This window comes from Coturnix japonica, chromosome 34 (assembly GCF_054131305.1).
Source record: "Coturnix japonica strain WE chromosome 34, WE-NBRP24, whole genome shotgun sequence".
NCBI lineage: Eukaryota > Metazoa > Chordata > Aves > Galliformes > Phasianidae > Coturnix > Coturnix japonica.
This window is the reverse complement of record NC_140696.1, coordinates 1,989,025-2,012,524: the sequence shown is the minus strand read 5'-3', so window position 1 is coordinate 2,012,524 and position 23,500 is coordinate 1,989,025. Positions and strand designations below refer to the sequence as shown.

The window sequence follows — 23,500 nt, the reverse complement described above, 5'->3', positions numbered from 1 at the left end:
CCAGTGCCGCCGGGCCGCGCGACCCCATTGGGCCACGTCGGGAACGGCCGGAAGCCGGTACGGCGGGAGCCGCGCTGTGATTGGCCGGGCACACAGGGGTGGGCGGAAGTGTGCGTGACGGCGCGATGCGCATCCGCATTAACAGAGGCGCGTGCCGCCCGTTGCCCGCGAGCGCCCCCTGGCGGCAGGAGGACCCCGCCCACCCCGCGTCACACCGCAGCGCTCTGACGAGTTTCCAATAAATTGTTTTTAAAAAGTTAACATAAAAAAACCCAAAATGGCGCCCGTGTCCGCTCCCGCCGAGCTGTGCGCCACGCGGCCGGCCCCAGCGCGGCCCTCAGTTCATGAACTGCGTGTAGCCCTCGGCCCCCGTGACGATGACGTCCATCCAGATGCGCATGGCCTCGGCCGACGGGGCCACCATGAAGTACAGGCGGTCGTGGGTCTTCACGCAGAACGTCAGCGCGGGGTTGGGGCTCTGCGAGCAGAGAGTGGGGTCACAGCGTGGAAATGGGATCCCCAATGGGCCCCTCCATCACACCCACGTCCCATGGCAGCCTCAGCCCGGCCTCACCTTGGCAGCACTGCGCAGGTGGTCGTAGTACACCTCCTCGATGGCTTGGAAGTAGATGACGCCCTTCAGCTTTGTCTCGTGTTTATCTGCGGGCAGCAATGTTAGTGGGGGTGTGCGGAAGGGATGCATGCAGCAGGATGGACACCAGGTTGTGCCTGGCTGAGCTCAGCCTGGTGCTGGGACACACCGGGACTCACCCACGTAGTAGGACACGGTTCGCTTCATGCGGTCAAAGACGAACCAGCGCTTCTTCCAGGACTTGATCTTGCCGCCCATCTTGACCAGGTAGCCCTTGCACATCTTCTCCGTCAGGATGACGTGGTAGCACGTGTCCACGCTGTGTCCCGACGACTCGATGTGCAGCCGCAGGTCGAAATCCTCCTTGCGGATGGGGAGGTACCGAGTCAGGGGCCGAGCCTGGGAAAACAACACCATGCTGCAAACCCCGCTGTGTGTGCAATGGCACCGTGCACCCAGCAGCACCACCGGGCACAGCGGCACGTCCCTGCCTGGGGAGGGAGATCCAGCATCCCCGGAGGAGCCGAGAGCCCTTTCCCGAAGCCCCACACCTGCGAGAAGTGTTTCTCCCGCATCTTGACCTCCTTCTCCACCAGCTTCTGCCGCCGGGCCGTCTCGTCCTGCAGACGGCGCTCCAGCTGCTCCCGGCGCCGCCGCTCGTCCTCCAGCGCCTGCCGGCGCAGCTCTATCTCCCGCTCCTGCGAGTGCACAGCGGCTCAGAACGGTGGTTCGGGAACCCAATGGCTCAGGGCCACAGCCCCTGCCCTGCTCCCAGCCCGCTCCCAGGGCTGCATCTGCTCACCCGGGACTCCATGAGCCGGGACTTCTCAGCATGTGCCTCCTTCAGCATCTTTTCCATCTCCTCTATCTTCCCTGTGTCCATCCCGCTTGTGCTGCAAGACAAGCACAGCTGCCATCCTGTGGATGACTGAGCGCCACTGGGTCAACACGCACCCATAGCACAACTCCTGCTGCCCTGCCTGTGCTAGGGGCTGAGCTCAGAACAACTCAATGCTGCTGGAGGCACTCAGGATGCAGCAGCAAAGCCCCAATGCTTGACAGGGGCAAGGACAAGATGCCAGGCCCCATCCCTCCCCAAGGGTCAGCCCTGCAGAGTTGGTGCTGGCAGAGGCTCCAGGTGAGCGTGGGATGGAGGATGGTGCCATGAAGGTGTCACAACAGCTTGCAGCAGGCAGCTCTCATGCAGCACTCAAGCCCCTCCTAGCACAGTGCAGCAGTGACAAAGAGCCCCTCCATACCCCCTTGTCTCTGCAGAGTCAGGCTGTGCCCCTCTGGTGTGAAGGGAATCCTGGCTCAGCAGGTAGCTGCAGTGCCAATGGCAAGGACTCTGGGTTAAAGAAGACACGTAGCCTGCACTCCTGTACTGTTCAGCCCAGGGGCTAGAGCCAGCCCCAGGATTACCTGGACATGTTATCAGGCGAGCAGGCTGAGTTGTTGCCTGTGGAGATGCTGGTCTCCATGCTGTCCGAGCTCTCCAGGCTGAGGGTGTCATATGCGTGGTCCAGCTCCTCGGCCCGTGGGCCTGCACCGTGGGCGTGGTGGTGATGGAGGATGGAGTGATGCATGAGAGGAGGGTAGGAGGGGGGGAAGGGGTTCTGCCCGTGCAAGGCTTCCCACTGTGACTGAGCCTCAGCTGCTGCTTTCTGCTTCAGCTCTGCCAGGCGCCGCTTCTGCTCCTCAATCACCTGCTGACCTGTACCCCAGGAAGAAGGAGAGAACAGGTCAGCAGGCAGCTGTGGGCCTGCAGGCTCTGCTGCCTGAGCACGGAAGGGCACAGAGCTGCTGCAGTGGAGTGCTGTGCTCAGAGCTTGCTGCAGCCCGGCTCAGGGCTGTCCTCAAGAGCCCGGCTCTGGCTCTGCAGCAGCACTATGCCTTGCTGAGCACCGCATGCAACAGGTGTGCACAGACTATATCCAGTGGGAGCTGCACTCCTGGCTCAGCATCCCTGGGAGTGACAGAGGGGTTGAGGTTGGGCAGGGGGAGATGGAGGTGGGCGGCAGCTGTGGCTCTGGTGTATGAGCAGTAGCACCTGTCAGGAGGAGCTGGGCCCAGGGCTCAGTGAGAGATGGTGCCCTGATAATGGCCCTGGCTACACGGAAGGGCTGGGAGGTCCAACCCAGCATCCACACCCTGTTGTGTTCACAGCTGCCAGAGCTGTGGCAGCTCCCCCAGTGCCCCTGTGCAGGCGCAGGGCTGACATGCAGCACAGCCCTCCCCAGGGACACGCAGCAGCCGCTGCTCCAGGTCAGCAGTTGGCACAGGGCCCTGCCTGTGCTCCAACACACGCAGCGGAGGCAGCCAAGGGGCGCATGCGTCACGCTGGCAGGAGCAGGCTGGCAAAGCACTGGCAGGGGAACAGCCTGGGACTGTGCCCACCAAGCCCAAAGCCCCACCTCAGGGAGCAGCAGCTCTGGCTTAAAGAATGCTGCAGAGAGATGCTGGCCATGGCGCAGCCCTGCAGCATGCCTGCTCTCGCCTCTTGTCCCAGAGGCACAGTCTGTCCATGCAGCACAGCATTCAGGAGGATGAGGCAAAACCTGGGCTTCTCTTAGCTCCTGTGTCATGCAGACTGCCTTCAGGGATTGGTGGGTTTGTCCATAAGCAGACACTGACAGGCACCCTGGGGTCCTGGATAGTCATGCCCCCTCCCCATACACTCAGAAGGTATCAGCAAACAGCCATGCTTCTGCCTTGGGGCTACTCTAGGCAATCCGAGCTGCTCCACGTCTCTACCTGGTACATCGCCTGTCTGCAAGGGCTCTGCTGGGAGCGGGTCGGCTGGAGATGCACCATCAGGATTGAGGGAAAGGGAGAGAGAGGGGAAAAGCGAGAGACTGTGAGCAAGGTGCTGTGTCCTGCTGGAGCCTGGCTGCTGCCTCCAACCATGCTGCCCACAGGGCTGCCATAGCCCTGGCTGATCCCGCTGCCCTTGGCTGGGTAGGAAAGGGACATAGCCAGATTCCCTCCTCTGCCAGGCTGTGCAGAGAAGCTGGACCACCACCACAGCCTGGGCTGATCTGGGTGGCTGGGAAGAAAAGCATGCTCAGTGGGAGCACAGTCCCATGGAGCTACGGCAGCGTGGAGCTGGCACTCACCCTTCTGCTGCAGGGCCAGCTGGCGCTTGGTCTCGATGTCCTGCAGTGTGGCTGCCAGGTTGCGTGGCAGGCTGCCTGCATGGCTTGGGGCATGCAGGGGACCCTGGGGCAATACAATGTGTGTTGAGCACCACCCCGTGCACTCAGGATGGGGCTGGTGTCGGGCAGCAGCAGCCCTGCATGGGGTACAGCTCCCACCATGGCCATACCTTGGGTGAGGGGCTGCGGCCCAGCACAGAGATGTTGAGCTGTGAGGATGACGGGGTGCCACTCTTCATCCGAGGGGTGAGGGCACCACTGTCACCCTCCATTTTGGCACGATAGACCTGGGCACAAAGACGCAGAGGTGAGAAAGGAAAAGTGAGGCTGCAGATTCCCACATCGGACTGAGAGCTTCAGCTCCAACATCAGTACCAGCTCCCACACCATTTCTGCCCTGTGCACAGGTGACAGCTGAGGCACCAGCACAGAGTGGTGCTGGAGAGAGTGGTACCACAATGCTGCAGGCTCCAGTACCCAGCTGAGCACCTGCCAGTTCCCCTGGCCCATAAGCCCCCCCCCAGTACAGTGGCATCATGCAGTCCCCAAGGCCTGAGTTGTAGCCCCATGCAGCTGCAGGGGGGAGCAGGGCATTACCTGGAGAGGCTTTTGAGAAGAGTGAGTTTTAGCTGGAAGTGGAGGAGGGGAAGAAGGAGGAGAGACAGGGGAGGAGGTCTCAAAGCCAGCCATGACCTCCTGGTACCACTTCTCTAAATCAAGAGCCGGGAGCCTTACTGGGCCCCCTGGAAGCTGCTTCTCCATCTGAAGAGACACCGCATGAAATGGGAAGGACAGACAGAAACACAGAGAGAGGAACAGACATAAACAGAGATAGTGAGAGGCCGGAACATCACTGCCCTGTGTGGTGCTTGGCCCCAGGTAGCAGAGGCACGGCAGGTGAGGTGCAGACCCCAGGGACCCCGGTGACCACTGGATGAGCCATAGAAGCTCCAGGACACTCCTGCTCCTCAGCAGCCCAGCACCATGTGCCAGGCAGAGCTCAGGTTGCTGCCACACGTGTAGCAGAACAGCAAAGGCAGCAGTGGGGCTGCAGCTCATGGTTTTGTTGGGGCTGTTTCAGCAGCACCCCAGGATCCTCAACCCTTTCTGCATGTCCCCCTCAGCCTGCCAGCACCCCTCTCTACCCAGGGACTGCTTGGGGCCATAGGGAGGGAAAAGGGACACAAACCTCTGAAGAGATGGAGGGAGGAGAGAGAGCCGGCAGAGGAGGAAGAGGAGCACAGCCTGAGGACGAAGGAGCTGGAGGGGCTCGGCCCAGTGGGGATCCAGCAGGGGCACTGACACTGCCCAGGATCCCTGAGAGTTGCTCAATGGTCACGTACTGGGCAGAGAGAAGCAAAGTGAGCCAGGAGAAGGGCTGCAGGCCAGGACAGCCAGGCAGAGATAGGCACAGAGGAACAGCAATGGGGACGAGCCCTCAGAAAAGGTCTCAGCATCCCCAGGAGAAAGGGAAGCAGGCGGAGATGCTGATGCTGCAGAGCTCAGAGCATGGACCTTAGACATCCCTTCTCCATTCCCTCATCATGCCCCCAGCCCAGGCACCACGCAGCATGAACAGAGCTCTGCTCCTCCCTGCATAGGAGTGGTAACCACAGCCTGAGAGATCCCCAGGGCCAAAAGGCAAAGGGCTGCCACACCGATCCACCTGCTCCCTGCTCTGCTCCTGAGCCCTGCTCCAGCACCCAGAGGGCAAACCCTGCACAGAGCAGACAAGAAGCACTCCCTAACAAGGCTGGGTTGCTCCCACCGCTCCTCCCTGCTCAGCTGCAGCAAAAGGAATTGCCCAGCATAGAAAAGAGGTGAGGTCTGAGCACCTGGCGCAGGAGGTGGCCACACGGCCAGCCCACCACAGCCCCAGGCAGACAACCCGAGCATGCTCTGGGGCGGGTACCTCGTTGGCTGCAGGGGGCACAGCAAGCAAGAAAGAGCGTTGAGCAGCAGCGGGAGCAGCAGCAGAAGCTTTAGTGTCCAGGCTGGAGCCGTATGCATTGCTGTAGAACCTGAAAACGTCAGACAGCCTCATGTACTCCTAGAAATCCATGGCGGAGAAGGAGGAGAGTTAGACCCATGTGCTGGCCTCACGGCATTGACCTCAAAACAGGAGCAAACCTCCCCATGCACACACACAAACAACCGCCACCAGCCAACCCCTTCCCTGCCTGCTACCATACCCTTCTGCAGCTACCTGAAAGCAGGGCTGGGTGTCCCAGCACACTGCCTTCCTGCTGCTTTACATGCAGCACCACCATGTGCTAGGGACAGAAGACTCCAGCCTGTACTGCCTCCACTCTGTCAGCCTGAGCCAGGGGTCCCCAGGATCCCCAGGCACAAGCCCTCCATGGCAAGATGGCTCCATGGCAATAGGAGGCGCCTCAAGCTTCCCCAGAACCACTGTAGGAAGGCAGCTCCTTAGCCAGTGCTAAGCAAAGGCGAAAAGCGGGGCATCCAGACTGCATCAGGAATAAAGCAGATGGCAGCGGCTCAGTACCAGCTGAGCTGGATATAGCTCAGAGCAGGAGGAGTGTGGCAGGGACAGGCAGCTGGTGTTACCAAGCTCAAGTGCCAGACTTGAAGAGTCTGGGGAAGAACCTGGCTGCACCACCTCAGCTTGCTGCTACAGGGTGTGACATGCTGCTCCAAGGCATCATTAGGGGTCTGGCACCCACCCCACTGCCAGCAAGGACATCCATACACAGGCTCAGCCCACCCTGCACAGGGCAAGCACGCAAGCACATGCAGTTAGTGCCATTACCTCTTGCATCTTGGGGTAGGAGTGGGCAGAAGGAGAAGCTAAGGAGGCAGCTGCTCCTACTGGGGGACTCAGGGGTTTAGTTCCCTCCAGCAGCTCATAAGGCTCTGAAATATGGAGGGTTTCCTGTGGGAAGGCAAAGATCACATAGGCGAGGCACGCAGAGGCAGAAGGCTCACAGCAGCAGCAGCCCCCATCCCTGGGTAGGCAGCAGGACCTCGAGGCCCAAGGGCACCCCACCATCCTGCACCAGTTCCCAGCAGCAGCAGGCTGGGAAGCACTGCAGCCCCAACTTGATCAGAGCCAGACTGGGAGGTGCTCTGCAGCTGTGCTATGCCCTCTCCTGAGGCCACTCTGCCCCTGCCATGCCACCCACTAACAACATGGTCTCACTCTGGGCTTCTGCAGCATCTCAGCAGGCTGACAGGGGAGATGCTGCTGCTCCCAAGCCTGTCTCTGTTGCATTTCCCTCCCTCCCAACTTGATGACAGTCCCTGCGGCCCATGGACAAGCCTGGAGTGGTGCAAGTGCCCAGCTTCAGACAGATAGCACTGGGAAGGAGCTCCTGCAGACACAAACTGCAGTGTCCCAGGCTTGTCCCTAGGGGTTGGAGCAGCTTAACACACAGGAGAACAGCTCTCAGGACAGTACCCCATCTCCCCAGTTACCTCTTTGAGAGCTGAGGACATCTTGGGGAAGCTCCTGCCACCTGTGACAAGCTGGTACCGTCTCTCCAGAGAAGCAAGCTTCTCCTTCTCCTGAGCACACAACAAGAAGAACAGAGAGAGGAGGAAGGTTATCAACATGAGGTGGCCAGGCCCCATCTCACACCCTAACCCTAAATCCTGCTGCAAGAGGAGGCAGGATTCCCTTGCAGCCTAATCAGCAACACATGCAGGCTGGGACGCTGCAGTGACCTGTGACCCCCTGGGAGCACTTTGCACACTCCTGCACCCATGGTGGAAGCATGCAAGGCCAGGGGTTGTGTGCCAGCCCTCAGGCCCTAGATGTGGGCATTACCTTCTGAAGGAGCCGCAGGATGTCGTTCCTCTCCTGGGCCAGGCGTTCGGCCTCCTGGGCACTCTGCAGCCGGATCTGGGCAGCCTGAGCATCCAGCGCAGCCACCCGCTCCTGGGGATGGGCAGGGGCTGAGCTGGGCACAGGGGGAGCTCAGTAACGTGGCTGGGCTGGGGACATGGGGTGCTGGGGACGTGGGGAGCTGAGAAGCAGCTCATATGGGACTGCTGCCCCATGTCCCTACCTTCCTGCGGGCGATGCTGCGGTGGTACTCGGCCCTGCTCTGCAGGAGCTGCTGGCTCCGTGTCTCGCGCTCCTCTTCCAGCCGGCTCTCCCTTTCCAGCTGCTGGAACTCCAGGTCCTCAAAGAGCTTGGTTTCCATCTCCAGGGCCTCTGCGTCCTTCAGACAAACAATGGAGTGGACGCTCACTCCCTTGCCTCAGGGAAAAGGTGGTGGAGGAGGCACTGGGCACAGATCCCATGGGATGAGCTGCTTGCAATGGCTGGGAGCTGCATCCAGATCAGCTGCTCCCACCTGACCCCACCTGGCCCAGGGCCACGCTCTGCCAGGCTGCAGAGCCAGAAAACGCGCTGTGCCAGCAGCATCACCATTACCAAGCAGCACACAGGGAGCAACGCAAGCACCCATATCACCAAGCTGATGACAGATCCACCACAGACCATCACCAGAACAGACAAATGCCCTTGGATCCCCAGCCTTTAAATAACGGTGGCACCCTGGGATGCTGGCACTCAGCTCAGGGTCTGCAAACACCACCTTGGCCGGGCTCTTACAGCGAGAACACACAGCCCATGCCCCAGGAATGGGACCACTGCTGCTCCATGGCCACACAGAGTGCAGTGCATGCAGGGCAGCTGCTGGGACTCCTGCACACCAGGACCACTGAGCATCCTTGAGCATCCCATCCCAACGCACTGCAGTCACCCAGACCCATGTCAAACGCAGGAGCATCCACTACCAGCCTGGAAAGGGGACACAAGCAGCTGTGTGCTAGAGTTGTGCAGCGAGGGCTGCTGCAGCCACAGGCTGGGGAGAACCAGCAGCTACTGAAAATACCAGATAATGGGAAAAAATGCTGCAGATCGACGCTAACATAAACCGACAGGGCTGTGTAAATAAACGCTCGCAGGAAATAGCTGGAAGCACACACACACACAGGGACATGGAGCTCCTTGGGGCTCCCCTCTCCAGAGGCAGCCTGGGGACAGCACCCTGGGAGGACAGGGACCAGCTCCCACAGGCTGGACACACAGACACAGCGACGCCTGCACACCCCGGAGACGCTCAGCATCTGGGCACAGAGCACTGCAGCTTGTGGGCGGGCGGGCAGGGCGCAGCCCGGCTCTCTGAGCCCACATGTGGGGCAGATCCCATTGCACGGGGTCAAGGAAGACCCCAGGAGAGGACACCACGCTCAACGTGGGGCTGTGCTAAGGGAAACAAAGCTCCTCCTTTGCATGCTTGGGGTGGGATCCTTGCTCGTGCCTTGCCCGGTCCGGAGCCAGCACCGTGCCATGGGGCCGGGTGAGCGGCAAGCTTACCGACACGGCGCCAGCCTCCTCCGGCCCGGCTGCGATGCTCTCAGTGTGGCCCCAGCTGCCAGGGAAGAGCTGGCCTAAGCTGGAGCGGAGGGAGGTGGGCCATGGTCCGGGAGGGGTGGGGGTGAGACACTGACCCTTCGCATCTGCTCCCGCAACTGCTCCCGCATTGACTCAGGGCAGTTATCAAGCTGGCTCTTCGACTCATTGTAAAGCGCCCGGAGTTTCTCTAGCTCCTTCCTTTCAGCATCAACCTTTGCCCTTTCCTGAATTAGGGGAGAACAAAACAGAACAAAAACAACAACAACAAAAAAAAGGGGAAAAAAAAAGAGAGAGAAAACACACTTCTCAAATCCACGCCATGCAGAAGCTGCAGGATTAGATGGGGGTCAGCCAGAAAGGGGCATTTACTGAGAATCTGAGAGAGCAAAAGCTGTGAGAACCCTGGGCTGGGCAGCGTTACCGAGGTTATGACCAGCCCTGGACCTCTGTCTTATGTTTCCATGCCAAAGACTTAAAGGCAGTGGAAAGATCAATGTTGACCTGGCTCTGCAACATGGGTTAAGTCATCCTAATCCTGCACACTGCCATCAAAGGGCTCCAGGAGCCACTGGAGGCTCCTGCTTTACCACACAGCCATCTTCACAACCACCACCAGAGCCGTCTATTAACGTGCCCAGATCCCAGGGTGCTGCCAACAGCCAGAGCAGCTCCAGTGTGCAGGTGATGTGGCTGCTGTGCATCTCAGCAGCAGTGTGGCTGCTTGCAGGACAACAGGAGACCAAGGTCCATGCTGCTCATGTGGAGCTGCTTGGGCTGTTGTTCAGCACGTTAGTGGCAGGGCAGATGCACAACAAATGCTTGTTTCTGTCCACAGTCTGTGCAGCCAGGGACACCCGGCTGGCAGGGCACAATACGTAACCCTGGTTCGAGCTGCTGAGAGCAGAGAGCACAGAAAGGATGGGGAGTCCCAGCCTGCAGGCACTCAGCCAGGACAACCCCTGGCACATCAGACTATGCACTGCTGCATTTTTGTGCATTGCTCAAACAAGGAAAGCCCCATCCCTGCTGGGACACTGTTTAGAAGTCCCGAAAATTCCTGCAATCCTGGGAAGGAATCCTGCCTATGAATATTCTGCCTCAAGGTGCTGGTTCACAAGTGCCTTTACTTGCTTGGCTTCTGCTGGATTTGCTCCTGCCCAGCATTCAGGTAACAGCACTGTGTTATCTGTGTATGTGCCTACACCGTTCCCTTCTGAGGACTGTCCTCGCACACCACAGCAGCCACATCTCAGTGGTGGCATCACTCTGGTGGCATCAGCATATCCCACAGCTGCCCCTGCCCTTCTCCTACCCAGCACTGCAGACATATCACCTCGGGGAGGTGATTCCTGCTCCCTCCAGCACAGGAGCACTATGAGCTGAGGCCATCCCTGCCTCCTGGGCACAGATATGGGGGCAAAGCAGACAGAGGATGCAGAAGAGGATGGGACGTGCTGCTGTCCCATGCACTGGGACTGGCTGTGAGTGGGGAGAGCAGAGGTGTCAGAGGTTAGAGACAGCGCTCAGAGCAGCCACTGTTAGAGCCAGTTAGTGCAGACTGAATAGGAAAGCAGGTGGTTAAGTCAACTGAGACTGCAAATGGGGCTTATTTTTGCTCCTCTCCTAGCACTGCACAACGCAGTCTTTCACTACAGAAAATGCCTGCAAATGGACAGAAAGTCAAAAATAAACCACAAATCCCCAGTGCTGCAGCAGTGCTGCTGGGATGTGCTGGTGGCAGCTCAGTCCCACACAGCCCCAGTTACACACAGGCACTGAGCAACGCATGTTGGAGTCTTACAGCCTGAGACCATCACAAGGAGGTGAGATGTGGTCTGCCCTCCCACCAGGACTGCAAAAAGAATCCAGGCCCAGGAAGGCTTATGGCAGGAGTGCACCCTGCAGTGAGTTCCTGGCCAAAGCTGCAAAATGCTCAGAAAAGAGTGACCCGGTCACCTCCAGCAAGATGGATGCTCAAACAGCCACCACCGCTGTGTGTGACCAAAGCATCCCAATGGGCAGCAGAGCTGGTGGGCCTGCTGCAACCTCAGCCTGCAGGAAGGCAGTGAGCTGGGCAGCACCAAGGCCTCATTGTCAGTGCTGGGGCAGCCCTGCAACACCGAGTCTGCCGGCAAGACCAACAGCACGTCCCCAGCATCCACTTCTGCCCTCTTCCAGCAGGGCTGGGGGACACCACGCCGGTCCCAAGCAGACAGACAGAGCCCAGCACAACATGAACTCAGAGAGAGGAGAGGGAAAGGCACTGCCAGCTCACTCGCCCACTCTTCTTCCTCCTTCTATGCACAAACACTGTTGCTCCCATTGCACATGAAGACACCTGGCAAGACCCCATGGAGCTGACACAGCAGCTGTCACCGAATGCGTCTACAGACCCCAGCAATATTCCCCAGGGGAACACAGGAGAATCCCACCAGCATCAGCCCTGCATGTGGGCACCGGAGCAGGGGACAGCGTGTCACAGCCCCGCGGGGACAGCCCTGCCTTGGTGCTCACCTTGTCCCGCTCCTTCCGGATGCTGGCGTCCAGGCTGGAGAGCTTCTCCTGCAGCTGCTGCACCACCTCCTGCTCCTGCTGCAGCCGTGCCACCTCTGACTCCCGCTCGCCCTGCAGCAGTGCCCTCTCCATCTCTGCCTGGGGGGACACAGCAATGTCAGCATGGCTGCTCTGGCCCCCTCTGCTACCCAGTGCCCACTTGGGTGCTGCCCAGACCCTCACCTCTTGTGATGTCTCCTGCAGCTGCTGCTCCAGCTCCTTGACGCGGCCTTTCAGCTCATCCAGGCGGCTGAACACACAGGCTCGCTCCTCTTCCAGCCGGTGTGCCTCCTTGGCACGGGGGCCTGACAGCTCCTCATGCTGCAGAGGGGGCAGGTCAGCACAGCACGGCACAGAACAGCACAGCCCAGACATCCCCATCCCCTCACCTCGTGGTGTGTGCTCTCGGTGCTGCTGCACTCCTCCTTCAGGTTCTCTTCATCTGACCTCTCCAGGCTCTCCCTCTGCCGCAGCACACCCAGCTCCTCTGCAGCACGGCCCAGCCCTGCTGTGCTCCTCGGTGCCCGCCGGCCAGCATCCACATGGCCAGGCAGCAGCTCGGAGCCATCCGTCTTGGTGTACTCAGCACAGAGGTTCAGGATGGTCTCCAGGCGCTGCCGCTCCTGCAGGGAGGTTTGGTCAGTGCAGACCTGCAGCACCCATCCCCATGCCCAACAATGTCCCTCACCAGTATGGCTGCATGCATTGCTGCAGGGCACCGGGCTCACTGCTGTGCCTGGGGAGGGCTCACAGTGCCCGTCTGGCAGCAGGGCACACACACACAGACCACAGCGTGATGGTGCCAGGGCCAACATCCCCACACTGAGGAAGGGAAACTGTTTCTTGGCTACCAGCAGCTCACCACAACCACAGCAGCAGGACTCAGGGCACTTCCCTGTTTCCCAGCAGCATCCCCTGTGTGTCACCCTGCCCTGCGTGTCCCACTCCCACGCACCCTGGGTCATCACCAGCTCTGCACACAGGAAGCGCTTCCTCCAGCTCTGGGCACATCGCCCATGTTGGGAAGGTCCCAGCTGCCCTGATGGACTTCAAACACTGCGCACCGGGGGCTGTGCTGCTCCATGCCCCAGCATAGTGCACTCAAACAGCCCTGGGCAGTAATCAGAGCATCAGCCCACAGTGTGTGCAGCATGCCCAGGGCTGGAGACAGACTAATTACAGACAGCAGCCCCGGCTGAACGCCGTGCTGCCTCTGCAAGGGGCTATTTCTAGGTGGTGATTCAGGCTGTCTGTGCCTGCCGTGACTCAGGACTGAGTAAACAGGGCTCCTGCTGCCCGTACCAAGCATAGGGATGGGCAGAGGGCAGGCAGCACCCAGCAGGGTCCTGGATGGCACCTAGGGAGGTGAACACAGATGGGGCTTCTGCAGGGTACCTCAAGACCTTGAGGGTATGGCTGTGCCAAACCATCAGCCCTCCCTGGGGAAACACAGGTGGTACCTCACACCAGCCATGGGCATCACTGAGTGCAACGCTGGCAGGGACACACACGTATCTCCTGCACTGCACACCCCACCTGTGTGAGCCATGGCCAGGCAGTGCTGCTCTGGCCCCAAGGAGCACTGTCCCGGTCCTGCTGCCCCTACAGCCCCCGGCTGCTCCCAGCAATCCACTGGGCAGCAGGGAGAGACAGATGCACAAGGCAAGCCCCACCCAGGCAGCTGTTCGCTCTATAAAAACTCTATCCCCATCCCTAAATATAGAGATGCAATGCCCACAGAGCCTCCCAGCAGTCACCAGCCGGGAACAGCATCTGCACACCACGCACAGGCAGCCACCGTGTCCCTGCTGAGCCGCAGCCCTGGCAAGGCACACTTGCTTCACTTTGCAGACCCAGAGGCACTAAAAATTACACATCCACAACCAAAGGCAGCCGTGCACATCAGCACAACGCTGCCCCAGGCTGAGCCCGTAATTTCCCTGGCTGCTGCAGGCAGAGGGGCTTGGTGCGAGGCAGCAGCTCCCCATACACCGGGGGCACCAACTGCCACTCCTGGCCATAATCTCTCCGGATAAACTCGAGCCCAGGAGCCTGTTCACATCATTCATAAGCTGCCGTCAGCAAAATCCCCAGGAGAAAAGGCCTACATTTTGAAAACAAGCTCAAAGCCATTTGCAAAGAGGCCGCCTCGCACTTGCCGGGGCTGCCCCCGGCCCCTCCAACCCTTGGCTCCAGCTGCCAGTCCCGGGTCAGGTCTCCCTCCCGCAGCATTGCAGCCCCCCGCGCCCCTCTGCTCACCAGGCGCTCCATCTCCTGCTCCCGCATCCGCTCCTCGCGCTGCCGCCGGTGGTATTCCAGCAGATCGTCCTCGTTGTCGCTGATCTCGGTGATGCTGTTCTTACGCTCCCGCACACCCGCCGGCAGCCGCACGTCCCCCGAAAGCTTCCTCTGGGCGCGGGGGCTCTGCCGGGGGGAGGGCACGGCCAGGGAGCCCAGGCTGTGTGCGGGACTCAGGCACGAGCTGAAACTGGGCCGGCGTGTGGACGGCTCCGTCGACAGCGGGGACGAGGGGCTCCCGGCTCGGCTGTTCCTGCCGCCCGCGGGGCTCGGCTCCTCGTGGCCCTTGCGCCTGGTTCGGGGGCTTCCAGGGACCTCCCTGCCCAGCCGGGGCTGCGGGGATGGGGCATCCGGGGCCGCCCGAGGGCTGGCGGCTCGACGTGACAAGGACGGGCTGAGGGGCGGCAGCTCCCGCATGCTCTCCACGTTCCTCCGAGCTGCCCGCGGGCTCTCGGGGGGCTGCAGCCCACGGCCGCTCTGGCTGCCGTGCGCCGACCCCACGGCGTCCGGGAGAAGCCTGGGTGCGGGCTGCCGGCCGGGAGCGGGGGGGTCCCTCGGCTCTCGGAAGGGGCTGGGCGGCCGCTCCTGCAGGGCCGCCCGCACCCGCGGCACCGAGGAGCCCAATGTCCGGGGGGCTGCCCGGGGGCTGCCGGGCGGCTGGGCGCGGGGACTGCCCGCCCTGTGCTCCCCGAGGGGGTGCGGAACCGCGGGGCTGTCCAAGGCACCCCGCCAGGCGCGGGGGCTCTCCGCCGGCCGAGCGTCACTGGGGCCCCCGTAGGGCGGCGGTGGTGGGCGCTGCGGAGGGGGCTGCACGGCGTGGTTGTAGCTGGAGGAGCGGAGGGGCACCACGGGGGGCACGGGCGGGCCCTGCTCCTGGCTGCTGGGCGAGTGGCTGGTGTAGCCTCCGCTGCTGGCGGGCGAGGAGAGCGGGGAGAAGGGCGGCGAGGCGTTCTCGTAGCTGGAGCCCCCCGAGGCGGCACCGGGGCTCAGTGGGGGGGACAGGAGGCAGCGCCCACCCCCGTTCACCATGGGGCAGTGCGGGGACTGCCCGCGGGAGGGCGGCTTCTTGCTGGAGGACACGGGATCCTCCAGCACCAGCGAGTCCATGATGTCCTGCAAGTCCTTCTCGATGGAGCTCACCAGGGAGCTGTGGCTGGGCTCCCGCGTGGGCAGTTGGCGGCTGCCATTCACCATGGCCTCGGGCTCTGCGGGCAGACGTGGGAGTGGGCGTCAGAGTGGACAGGGGCACCACGCAGCCCTGCTCCCGCAGCCCCTGAGCAGCACAGCTCTGCAGACAGCCCCTCACCCAGCCCAGCTTCGCTTCACGCTGCCTTGCAGGGGGCACACTGATAGGGCAAGAGAGGGAGGCTGGCACCCAGCTGGCAGACCCAGTTCACTTCCATTAAACACTCCCTCCCCACAGTGCAAGGCTCCTGCCTGCAAAATCATATAGTGCACAGCCAGCCAGGAGGGCACAGGCATGCTGGCATGCAGCCTCCCTGCCTGAGCCCGGCTCGAGGCCATGGTGTGTCTGGACACAGCTCTGCGTGCCACCGATGTGCCTGTCACTCAAAGGACACGCTAATAACAGCAATGGCTGCTCCTGGACAGCACAGCGTCACCACACTGGCATGGAGCAGCACCACACTGGTAGATCTTGAGCTGCCTCAACAAAAGAGACAGGCAGCAGGCAAACACCAGCATGAGACCTGACACCGACCTGACCCCTGCTCCATGTTTACCAAGAATGCATCCCTGCTGAGAAGGACAACATCAGCCCCATGGGGCTGGTGGGACCCAGAGCAGCAGGCATCATTTCTGCACATGCAGTCCTGCCTGGTGTCACAGAGGACAGAGATACAGTCAGGAACCAGGAGGGCAGCAGCTGTGGGCAGTTGCAGGATGCTCAGGGGACACAGCTCCTCCTCATGTCCTTACCCCCTGTTCCCAGCTGTAAGGCCTGATATCTTCCCATCCCTCAGCACTGTGCACATGGCACTAATCATAACACAAGCTCACAGCATCCTGCCCTGTTGCTAAGCAGGGCACAGCTGCACAGACCCAAGTGCCTGGTGACTTCCAGCACCCACAGCATCCTGTGCCTGGCACCAGCTGCCACTGGGGAAGGGCTGGGGGCTGTCCCAGCACCAAGCAGGTCCCTACCACCTCCTCAGTGGGGAGGGACCACACTGGGAGCCAGCCAGCAGCAAACATCACTGCTGAAAGCTCCAGTTGTGCCCTGCTCAGCACAGCCATGGGGACGGTGTGGGGATGGCACGTGGGATCTGCCAGCCTGGATCAGCATAGGGCCTGTCAGATCCCCCTCCCTGGAGCCAGGCTGGAGGCAGGGACCTCACGCCTCACAGACAGACACAGTGAGATAAGCAGCTGCTTCAATTAAGTGCTGCAACCAGGGAAACGGCCTTCGCAGCCTCCTTGTAGCCAGCCCTGCGTGTAAACAGCAACTCTCAGGCAGCAAGGGGGCCTGCATGCAGCCAACTGCCCTATGCTCCTGGGCTGAGCGAGGACTGAGAGTAGTCACATAGTAGGGGGCTCAGGTTGGGCAGAAACCTGTTACACTCTTCCCAGGCACCATTAATAATTAACAGACATCAGCACAACCACCAGGCTGAGTCATCAGCTAATGAAGGCACCACAGAGCATCCATGAATGGGCATCACAGGAGTCCAGATCCCAGTGTGATGCCGTGTGACCTTGCACAGCCCTGTACTCCCACCCATACCCAAAAGAACCCCAAACAAGGTCAGGAGGATGTCTGCTGCAGGCAGCTTGCAGTGGGACTCTGGAGAGCCCTAACATCCCCGCACACCCACCAGGATGGAGAAGGGCCACCTACTTGCTGGTAGTCCATATAGAGCCGCAGGGCTCCTGCCTCCTGCTGGGATCATGCTCTTCATCCACTTGGCCTCAGCAGGGTGGTTGAAGCGGAGGAAGGTCGCCTGGCCCAGGCAGATGGTGCACCCTGGGAAGAGAGAGGGTTCAGCTCCGGGCTGGGGGGACACGGCTGGAATCCAGGTCACTGCCCACCATCCCCACAGCCGGGTGCATCCCGCATACAGGCACAGCTGGGGCCACGCACAGAGCAGGGCTGGCAGCACTCCAGTGCCGCCGCCAGCTGCAGACAAGACAGCTCCTGTCCGCTGTAGGAGAATGCTGCTTCTTGGCCCAAACCCGGAGCCTTCGCAGGGAAAGCTGCCGATTCGCCATCGGGGAGGAATGCAGGGATGGGAGCCAGGCTGCGCCAGCCCCAGGGAACAGCAGCAGAGGCTGCAGATGGTCCCTGCTGAGTGCAGGAGCTCAGACACTGTGCATCGCTCGCTGCACGCTGGGGGACAGGCAGGGCAGTAGGGCTGAGTGGCACAGGGAGGGCAGGAGCCCCATTGAGAGCTGCATTCACTGCTCTGCCACAACCTGCATGCAGCTCAATGTGCAGCAGCAGGGAGTGCTGCCCACACCCACCCTGCAAGGGCAGTAAAAGGCAACTCGGAGGCACACACCGGCGTGTGAAGACAAAAGCATCCGGAAACCACGGTACCAAAGTCCCACACGTGCACCAAGCGCAGGGTGCTGGGAGCGGGCGGCACACAGCCTGCCCCATGGCACAGCTACCAGCCAGCATCATGCCGGAGCTGTGAGGCTCCTGCCTGGCAGCTGTGCTGCCGACACACCCCGCTTTGAAGCGCCTCCAGGGCCCCAGGGAGAGGCTCCCTCCTCGCTGTCAGCCGCAGCTGAAAATCCCTTGCTGGAGGGGATGCATTTTTTGGAGCAGCTGAGCTGGCAACGAGCAGCCAAAGTGCAGCCCCAGCCTCAGCCCCAACAGAGCAGGTGGGTCCAGATGGAGGGAGCTGGGCCGGGAAATCCCCAGGCAGGCGGTGGGAAGGGGAGTGAGGAACACGTCCAGGATCACCCTGTGCCAGGTATGGGGGAGCAGAAATAACAGGAGAGCACATGCCGACCCCAGGTCCCACCGGGGAACTGGCAAAGGGCAGCCCGGTGCCCTCTGTGACACCAACACGCGGATCAGCTCCAGGCAACACAAGCTCACACCAGGTGAAGAGAAGCCCTGCACACGCTGGGTTCAGCTGGCAGAGCCATGCAGCATCCGATGTGTCCCCGTGCAGATGGGCCCGACTCTGCCATGCTTTCCCAGAAGCTGCTCTCCCCAGAGCGGTGGTCACCAGCCTCCTTCCCCATGCTCCCCCATGGCCATCCCGAAGGAGCTGTGTGTGACGCCCAGACATTGCGGACACGGGGATGTCAACAGCGCCTTCACCCATCGCTCATCGGGTCCTTTTCTCCTCCGCCCATGTGGCTTCCATTATCCCCCGGTGGGGGCGACCCGCTGCGAGACCCTGCCCTCCCGAAGCGCCCAGCCGCAATCTGCGGGGGGAGCGACGGAAGGTGCGAGGAACACCTCCCTGCAGCAGCAGTGGGACCGAACGGCCCCCGGTCCGGCTATGGGGAGCTGCGCACCGGCCGAGCCCGGCCGCCAGCAGCCCCTCCCCGCCCGGCGGTGCGGGAGCCCCCCGGCCGCGGCTCCCGGCCCTTTGTGCGGCTTCCCCGCCCCGGGAGCGCCTCGGATAAATCACCGTCGCTAATGAGGGGCTGTCAAAGGAGCGCAGGATCCGGATTTCTAACTCCGGCGCAACCCGACACCGCGGGCGATGAATGAAATGGCGGATGGAGAAAGGCTCAAAGCAGCCACCGCTGTCGGAAGGGCCGGGCTGCCCGGAGCCGACCCCCCGCCCGGAGCCCCCGCCCCGGCTGCCCACGGAGGCGCGGTGCCCGAAGCCCGACCCGGCGACGGCTCGGCATCGCCCCCGCCCCACGGCCCGCTCCCGACAGACGGATACCGACGGAGGACGATAAACGAGCGAGACGGCGCTGGCGGCGAGGCGACGGGCGGCAGCTCCGCGGGGCGCCGGCAGCCGGGGGCCGCCAAACAAAGCCCAGAACCGGCGCGGTGCCCTCCGCCCCTCCCAGCGCCCTCCCCGTTGCACTCCCGGCGCCTCCGGGCACGGACACGCGTGGCCATCCCCCCCGCACCGCCGCGCCGCACTCACCGAGCCCCAGCCGCCCGCTGGCCGCCGCCGCCGCCGCCCGGGCAGCGGGAGCCGCGCTCCGGACCGCCCCGGGGAGGGGCCGCGCGGGCGGGGCGGCTCCGCTGGGCACGGACGGCGCTCCCGGCACGGCAGCGTGGGGACCCCGGGAGCAGAAAGAGTGATTCACGGATCAAATTGGGCCGGCACGGAAAATGTGAGAGCGGCCGTGAGGAAACCACCCGCCGCGATCCGCCACTCGGCGCTGCCCGCGGTCGTGGCCGCTTGGGGTCCCCGATCCTCTCCCGGGGACCGCCCCGAGCTCCCCCCGCACTCACAGGGGGGCTGTGGCTGGATGGGGGGGTCCAAACCCCTCCAGCCACACGGGGCCGTCTGAGCACCCGGGCCCTCTGCTCCCCGCACACATCAGCAACAGGTCTTGAGGTGGTTTTCTTCTGGAGCGAAGACACCCCCTGAAATGTGCCCACCTCCGGCCAGGAGCTGCGGGTGCTGCACGGCGGTGGCAGGACGGCTCCGGAGATGTGTGTGCAATGTGATGGCACAGCCGTGCCCAGGACGGCCGGACCCTGCCCAGGAGCCGCTAACAGTGATTATCCACAGCCCTACCTTGAGTGAGGCGCGTGGGCCGCTGGATCGTCACACCGTCGATGGTGCAGGCGTTGCCGCAGGGGTGCAGGGTGAGCGTCCCTCGCACGTTCTCGATGTAGCAGTGCTCAGGCGCCAGCCCCGGGCCCTGCAGGACGATGTCCTTTGCAGCCGTGCCAATCATAGTCCTCCCTAAAGAGAGAGGGAGGCTGAGCATCCCCGCTGTCCTGCGGTGAGATGAGCTCCCAGCCGTGTCCACGGGGATCCCTTGAGGAGCCACCACAGGCAGCAAGCAGCCACCTGGGTTAGGGTGCACCCAAAGGTGGGGATGCTCCAGCAGTTGGCACTCACCTTCCTCCAGCGGCAGCAGTGTGATAGCTGTGCTCAGGCGGCCACTGCCCAGGCTCACCAAGTGCGGCTTTTCTGTCTGCACCTTCAGCCCTTTGCCTGTGTCTATCAGGTCCAGGGGGCTGTTCTGTAAGGGTCAGAGCAGGATGGGTCAGGGCTGTGTGGCACAGTGAGCAGGGACAGCCTCACATGTGTCCTGCTTGGCCCCTCCTGGAGCAAGTAGAGACAGAAGCCGCCTCTGTTCCTGTTGTGTACCACAGTAACAGGTCATAAACATTTACGGGCTCCTTATCCTTCCACGGCACAGGATGAGAAGGGAGGGGTGCACATAGAACTTGTGGCAACAGCCTGCTCCTCTGTTCTGCTTGCTCTGCTGCTCTCTGCAGCACCTCTCCTGCCAGCACCCATGTGCCTCCTAACACACCTGTGTGTGTATGGCCATGCAGACAGAAGGGTGGAGGACAGGCAGGACAGACAGGAGGATGCAGACAGCCCGTGGTTCTGACTCCTTCCTTCCCATGCTGCCAACCCTGGAGATCTGCACCAGGAGTGTGCCCAGGTCAGGTCCCACAGGGAAGATCCCTGAGGCTTGGGTTGCTTCTAAGAGGATCCGAGGCAGCAGCCACTTAGCTCAATTGGCTTTACTGCCGATCCTGTAATAGGATTGGGGTGAGGAGTGGGTGAGGAGGAGAGCATCGCAGCAGGGCTGGTGCAGAGGGGAAGGGCTCCTTGCTGCATTCCTATGCTCCAGCAGGGCTTCAGTACTGCTGACACAGCCAGGACTCTCTTCCCCTCCCTGCACCCTGTGCCACTGAGGCAGGACCCTGCCACATGCTGGGGCAGAGCCGGTGGGCACGACTTGCCACAGCCCTGTGCCTCACCTGGATGATGGTCTGCACCCTGTGGGTCGGACTGGTCGTGGTCCTGCTGGGAGCCTCCATTGTATTCGCACGGAGGCGCCTGGTGATGTTGGGCACAGGCTGGGAGAGACAGAGGTGATATGAGTGCCAGTGTGGGCACAAGAGCACAGGGTGTGCTGCAGAACCTACGCTCAGCTCCTGTCTCTAGCCCTGCAGCAGCTGCCCAAAGCTGAAGTGCAGCCCTGCCCAGCAAGCACAGGCTCCAGCACCTTGGAACACCCACATGCATGTTAATCATAGGTAGCAGCCATCACATTGGCGCAGCTCCACATATGCTGCAGAAAACAGACCCCACTACACATTGGGAGTGGTTGGCAGCTGGGCCCTTATGGCCACAGGCAGACACAGCAGAGCAGCATCCAGCTGTTTGCAGCAACATCTGCCTCTGTGCACAGCGGCTCACAGTGCAGCCCAGCACACCCACACGCCTGACTCCAGCACCCAGCTGTGTGCCTTCATCCCCATCTCTGCGCAGGCTGGCAGCAGCCAGATTTGGGGGTGCACAAGCTCAGTGCTGCATCCCCTCCCACCACCAGCACCCGGAGCCAGTGGGGCAGCAGAGCCACGGCTGCCACTGTTCACCCCTTCGTGCAGCCCAGGGCTCTCCAGCTGTGCACTCTGTCTCCCACCCTATTCCTAACCCTTAAGTGCAGCCCCCAGCAGCAGGACTGGCCCACATGACGCACAGACACGGCACGAGGCCAGCAGCCACCCACAGCCTTCCTCTGCTCGGGGAGGAACCCGGCCCATGAGCAGTGATTTCCCTCTCCTGGTGCTCTTGCCGCTTGTTGTGCCGGGACGCTCTGGGGTTACTAAATTTACCGTCTGCTCCTCACATCCCTCCCTTCCGCCCAAGCCTGGCTGCGTGCAGCTTAACCCTTCCTGGGCAGGCTGGACCCGCCTCGGGAGTGGGCTCACCCTGCTAGGGACCCTGGGCCAGCTGCTGCTCATGGTGACAGGGGTCCTCTCCCTCCCAGCCCCACAGCCCGTGCAGAGCAGCTGGGGCACGTGGGGTGCAGTGTGAGCCCTGGGTTCAGCTCCCCGCAGCAGCCCCGCACCAGCATCGCTCACAGTGTCCCACGAGGAAAGGGACAGCACTCCCAGCCCGGCTGGCCCTGAGCGCAGCTGCGGGGGCGAGCGGGCAGCTATTACACACCACGGAAAAAATGAAATGTTGGAAAACAGCAGGCGTCAGATTCAGGGCTGGGACGGAGCCCAGAACGCTCTACTCGACGCGAGGGCTCTGCGGGGCTGCAACAGCACCGTGCAGGAGGGCTGTTCCAGCTGACGGGCAGAGCACGGGCACAGCCCCTGGGTACCCGGGAGCAGCTGCGCGGTCCCCATCTAATGCAGACATTTGGCCTCCGCTTTCCCTTACCTGCCACCCGGTCCTGGTGCGGGCGCTGAGTGGGAGCCTCTGCGGCAAAGTCCCCACGGCCCCGACATGCTGGCGGGGCTGCCTACCGCTGCCAGCGCGCAGGGGAGCCACGCTCCCCAACATCGTGAGACCCCACAGCCCGCCTGCACCTTCGCCAGCGCCGAGGCCCCGGTACGATGTCCGGAGGAAAAGCCAGCGAGGGGCTGGGCTCCGGCATAGGAAGGGAGCGGAGCCAGGGTGGGATCCTGTGCGGGTGTTAACCCCTTCCCAGCACGGAGAGCTCCGCCGCACCGGCGTGCGGCTCCGAGGGGGGGAGAGGGACTGGGGCAGCCCCGGCCTCGCCGCCCCTGTTGGGATTTGCCCCCACTCCCGCCCGCCACCTGCTGCACGACCCTACTCGACCCTGCTGCCCTCCACTCCATCACCCCTGTCGGACCCCAGCACGGACTTTCCCCGCAGCCCACCCTGCCTGGGACGGCTCCATCCCCCCAGGAGCGCCCTGCCCTCTCCTCACCGGTTCCCGTGGAGTTGATGCCCGCCGGCCCCCGACCCTCCGCCTGCAGCGCAGTCCCCCGTCCCGCGCAGCCCCGCACACGCAGCCTCAGGCGGAGGAATGCGGGGCGGGAGTGCGGCCGCCCCGGCCGGCGCCCCACCTCTGGCGCGGACAAGGCGGCCTTTCTTCTCCCTCCGCAGCCTGTTAAACACGCCGCTTGTTCCCGCCGTGGGAAGAGGCAGAGGCAGCAAATGCCAAAGGGTCGGGCTGAGTTACCGTCAAATAGCGAGCAGTCCCCGTGCCCCCTGCGTGCAGGGGCTGCCCTCGGGCTGGCGGCTCCCGGCACGAAGACAAAAGTCCTTTTCTTCCCTGCGCAGGGCCGAGGCCTCACCTGGGAGGACGCCGGGGCCCCTCCAGCCCGTCCCCACCCAGCGGGCTGCGGGGTGACCCCAGTACCGCAGCTGCTTACAGGGGAGCTCGGCCACGGCTGCGCGGGGGGAGACACAGCAGAGCCGAGCCCTGTCTGCATGAAAACGGGGCCGGGGGCACCCAGTGTTCGGCCACAGAGGGGTACTGGACGTCGTGGGTCCGACGGCCGCGTGCGGAGCAGTGGAGCGCTGCGGGGTGGGGCACAGAGGGGGACACCGCGCTCTCCCCGTGCACGAAGCACCGACCCCACGGGTCCCTCCTGCAGTGCCCGAGGGCTCT

The 23,500-nt window shown here is 62.6% G+C and overlaps 1 protein-coding gene across 41 annotated transcripts; it reads right to left on the bottom strand.

The window, feature by feature from the left end:
* Nucleotides 1-232: 232 nt before the first annotated feature.
* Nucleotides 233-22,952, bottom strand: PHLDB1 (pleckstrin homology like domain family B member 1). 41 transcript variants are annotated; one of them, XM_015883974.3, is made up of 26 exons: nucleotides 22,814-22,952; nucleotides 20,883-20,981; nucleotides 20,005-20,128; nucleotides 19,675-19,845; nucleotides 16,845-16,970; nucleotides 13,949-15,192; nucleotides 12,079-12,312; nucleotides 11,873-12,010; nucleotides 11,651-11,788; nucleotides 9,232-9,360; nucleotides 7,779-7,934; nucleotides 7,538-7,648; nucleotides 7,186-7,275; nucleotides 6,521-6,643; nucleotides 5,660-5,797; nucleotides 4,937-5,089; nucleotides 4,345-4,509; nucleotides 3,918-4,034; nucleotides 3,709-3,811; nucleotides 3,347-3,391; nucleotides 2,015-2,306; nucleotides 1,395-1,485; nucleotides 1,144-1,290; nucleotides 772-991; nucleotides 575-660; nucleotides 233-478 (listed from the first exon to the last, which is right to left on the bottom strand). In XM_015883974.3, exons 2-26 carry the CDS (start codon nucleotides 20,940-20,942, stop codon nucleotides 338-340), a joined length of 4,542 nt encoding a protein of 1,513 aa, XP_015739460.2. In that variant the 5' UTR covers nucleotides 20,943-20,981; nucleotides 22,814-22,952; the 3' UTR covers nucleotides 233-337. The 41 variants fall into 41 exon arrangements, 32 of the variants coding, with proteins under 32 accessions (XP_015739460.2, XP_015739456.2, XP_085382022.1 ...); XM_015883970.3 differs by lacking the exon at nucleotides 22,814-22,952 and adding an exon at nucleotides 22,300-22,500; XM_085525896.1 differs by lacking the exons at nucleotides 6,521-6,643; nucleotides 22,814-22,952 and adding an exon at nucleotides 22,300-22,501 and having other exon boundaries at nucleotides 5,660-5,768; nucleotides 7,538-7,665.
* Between the last annotated feature and the right edge of the window lie 548 nt (nucleotides 22,953-23,500).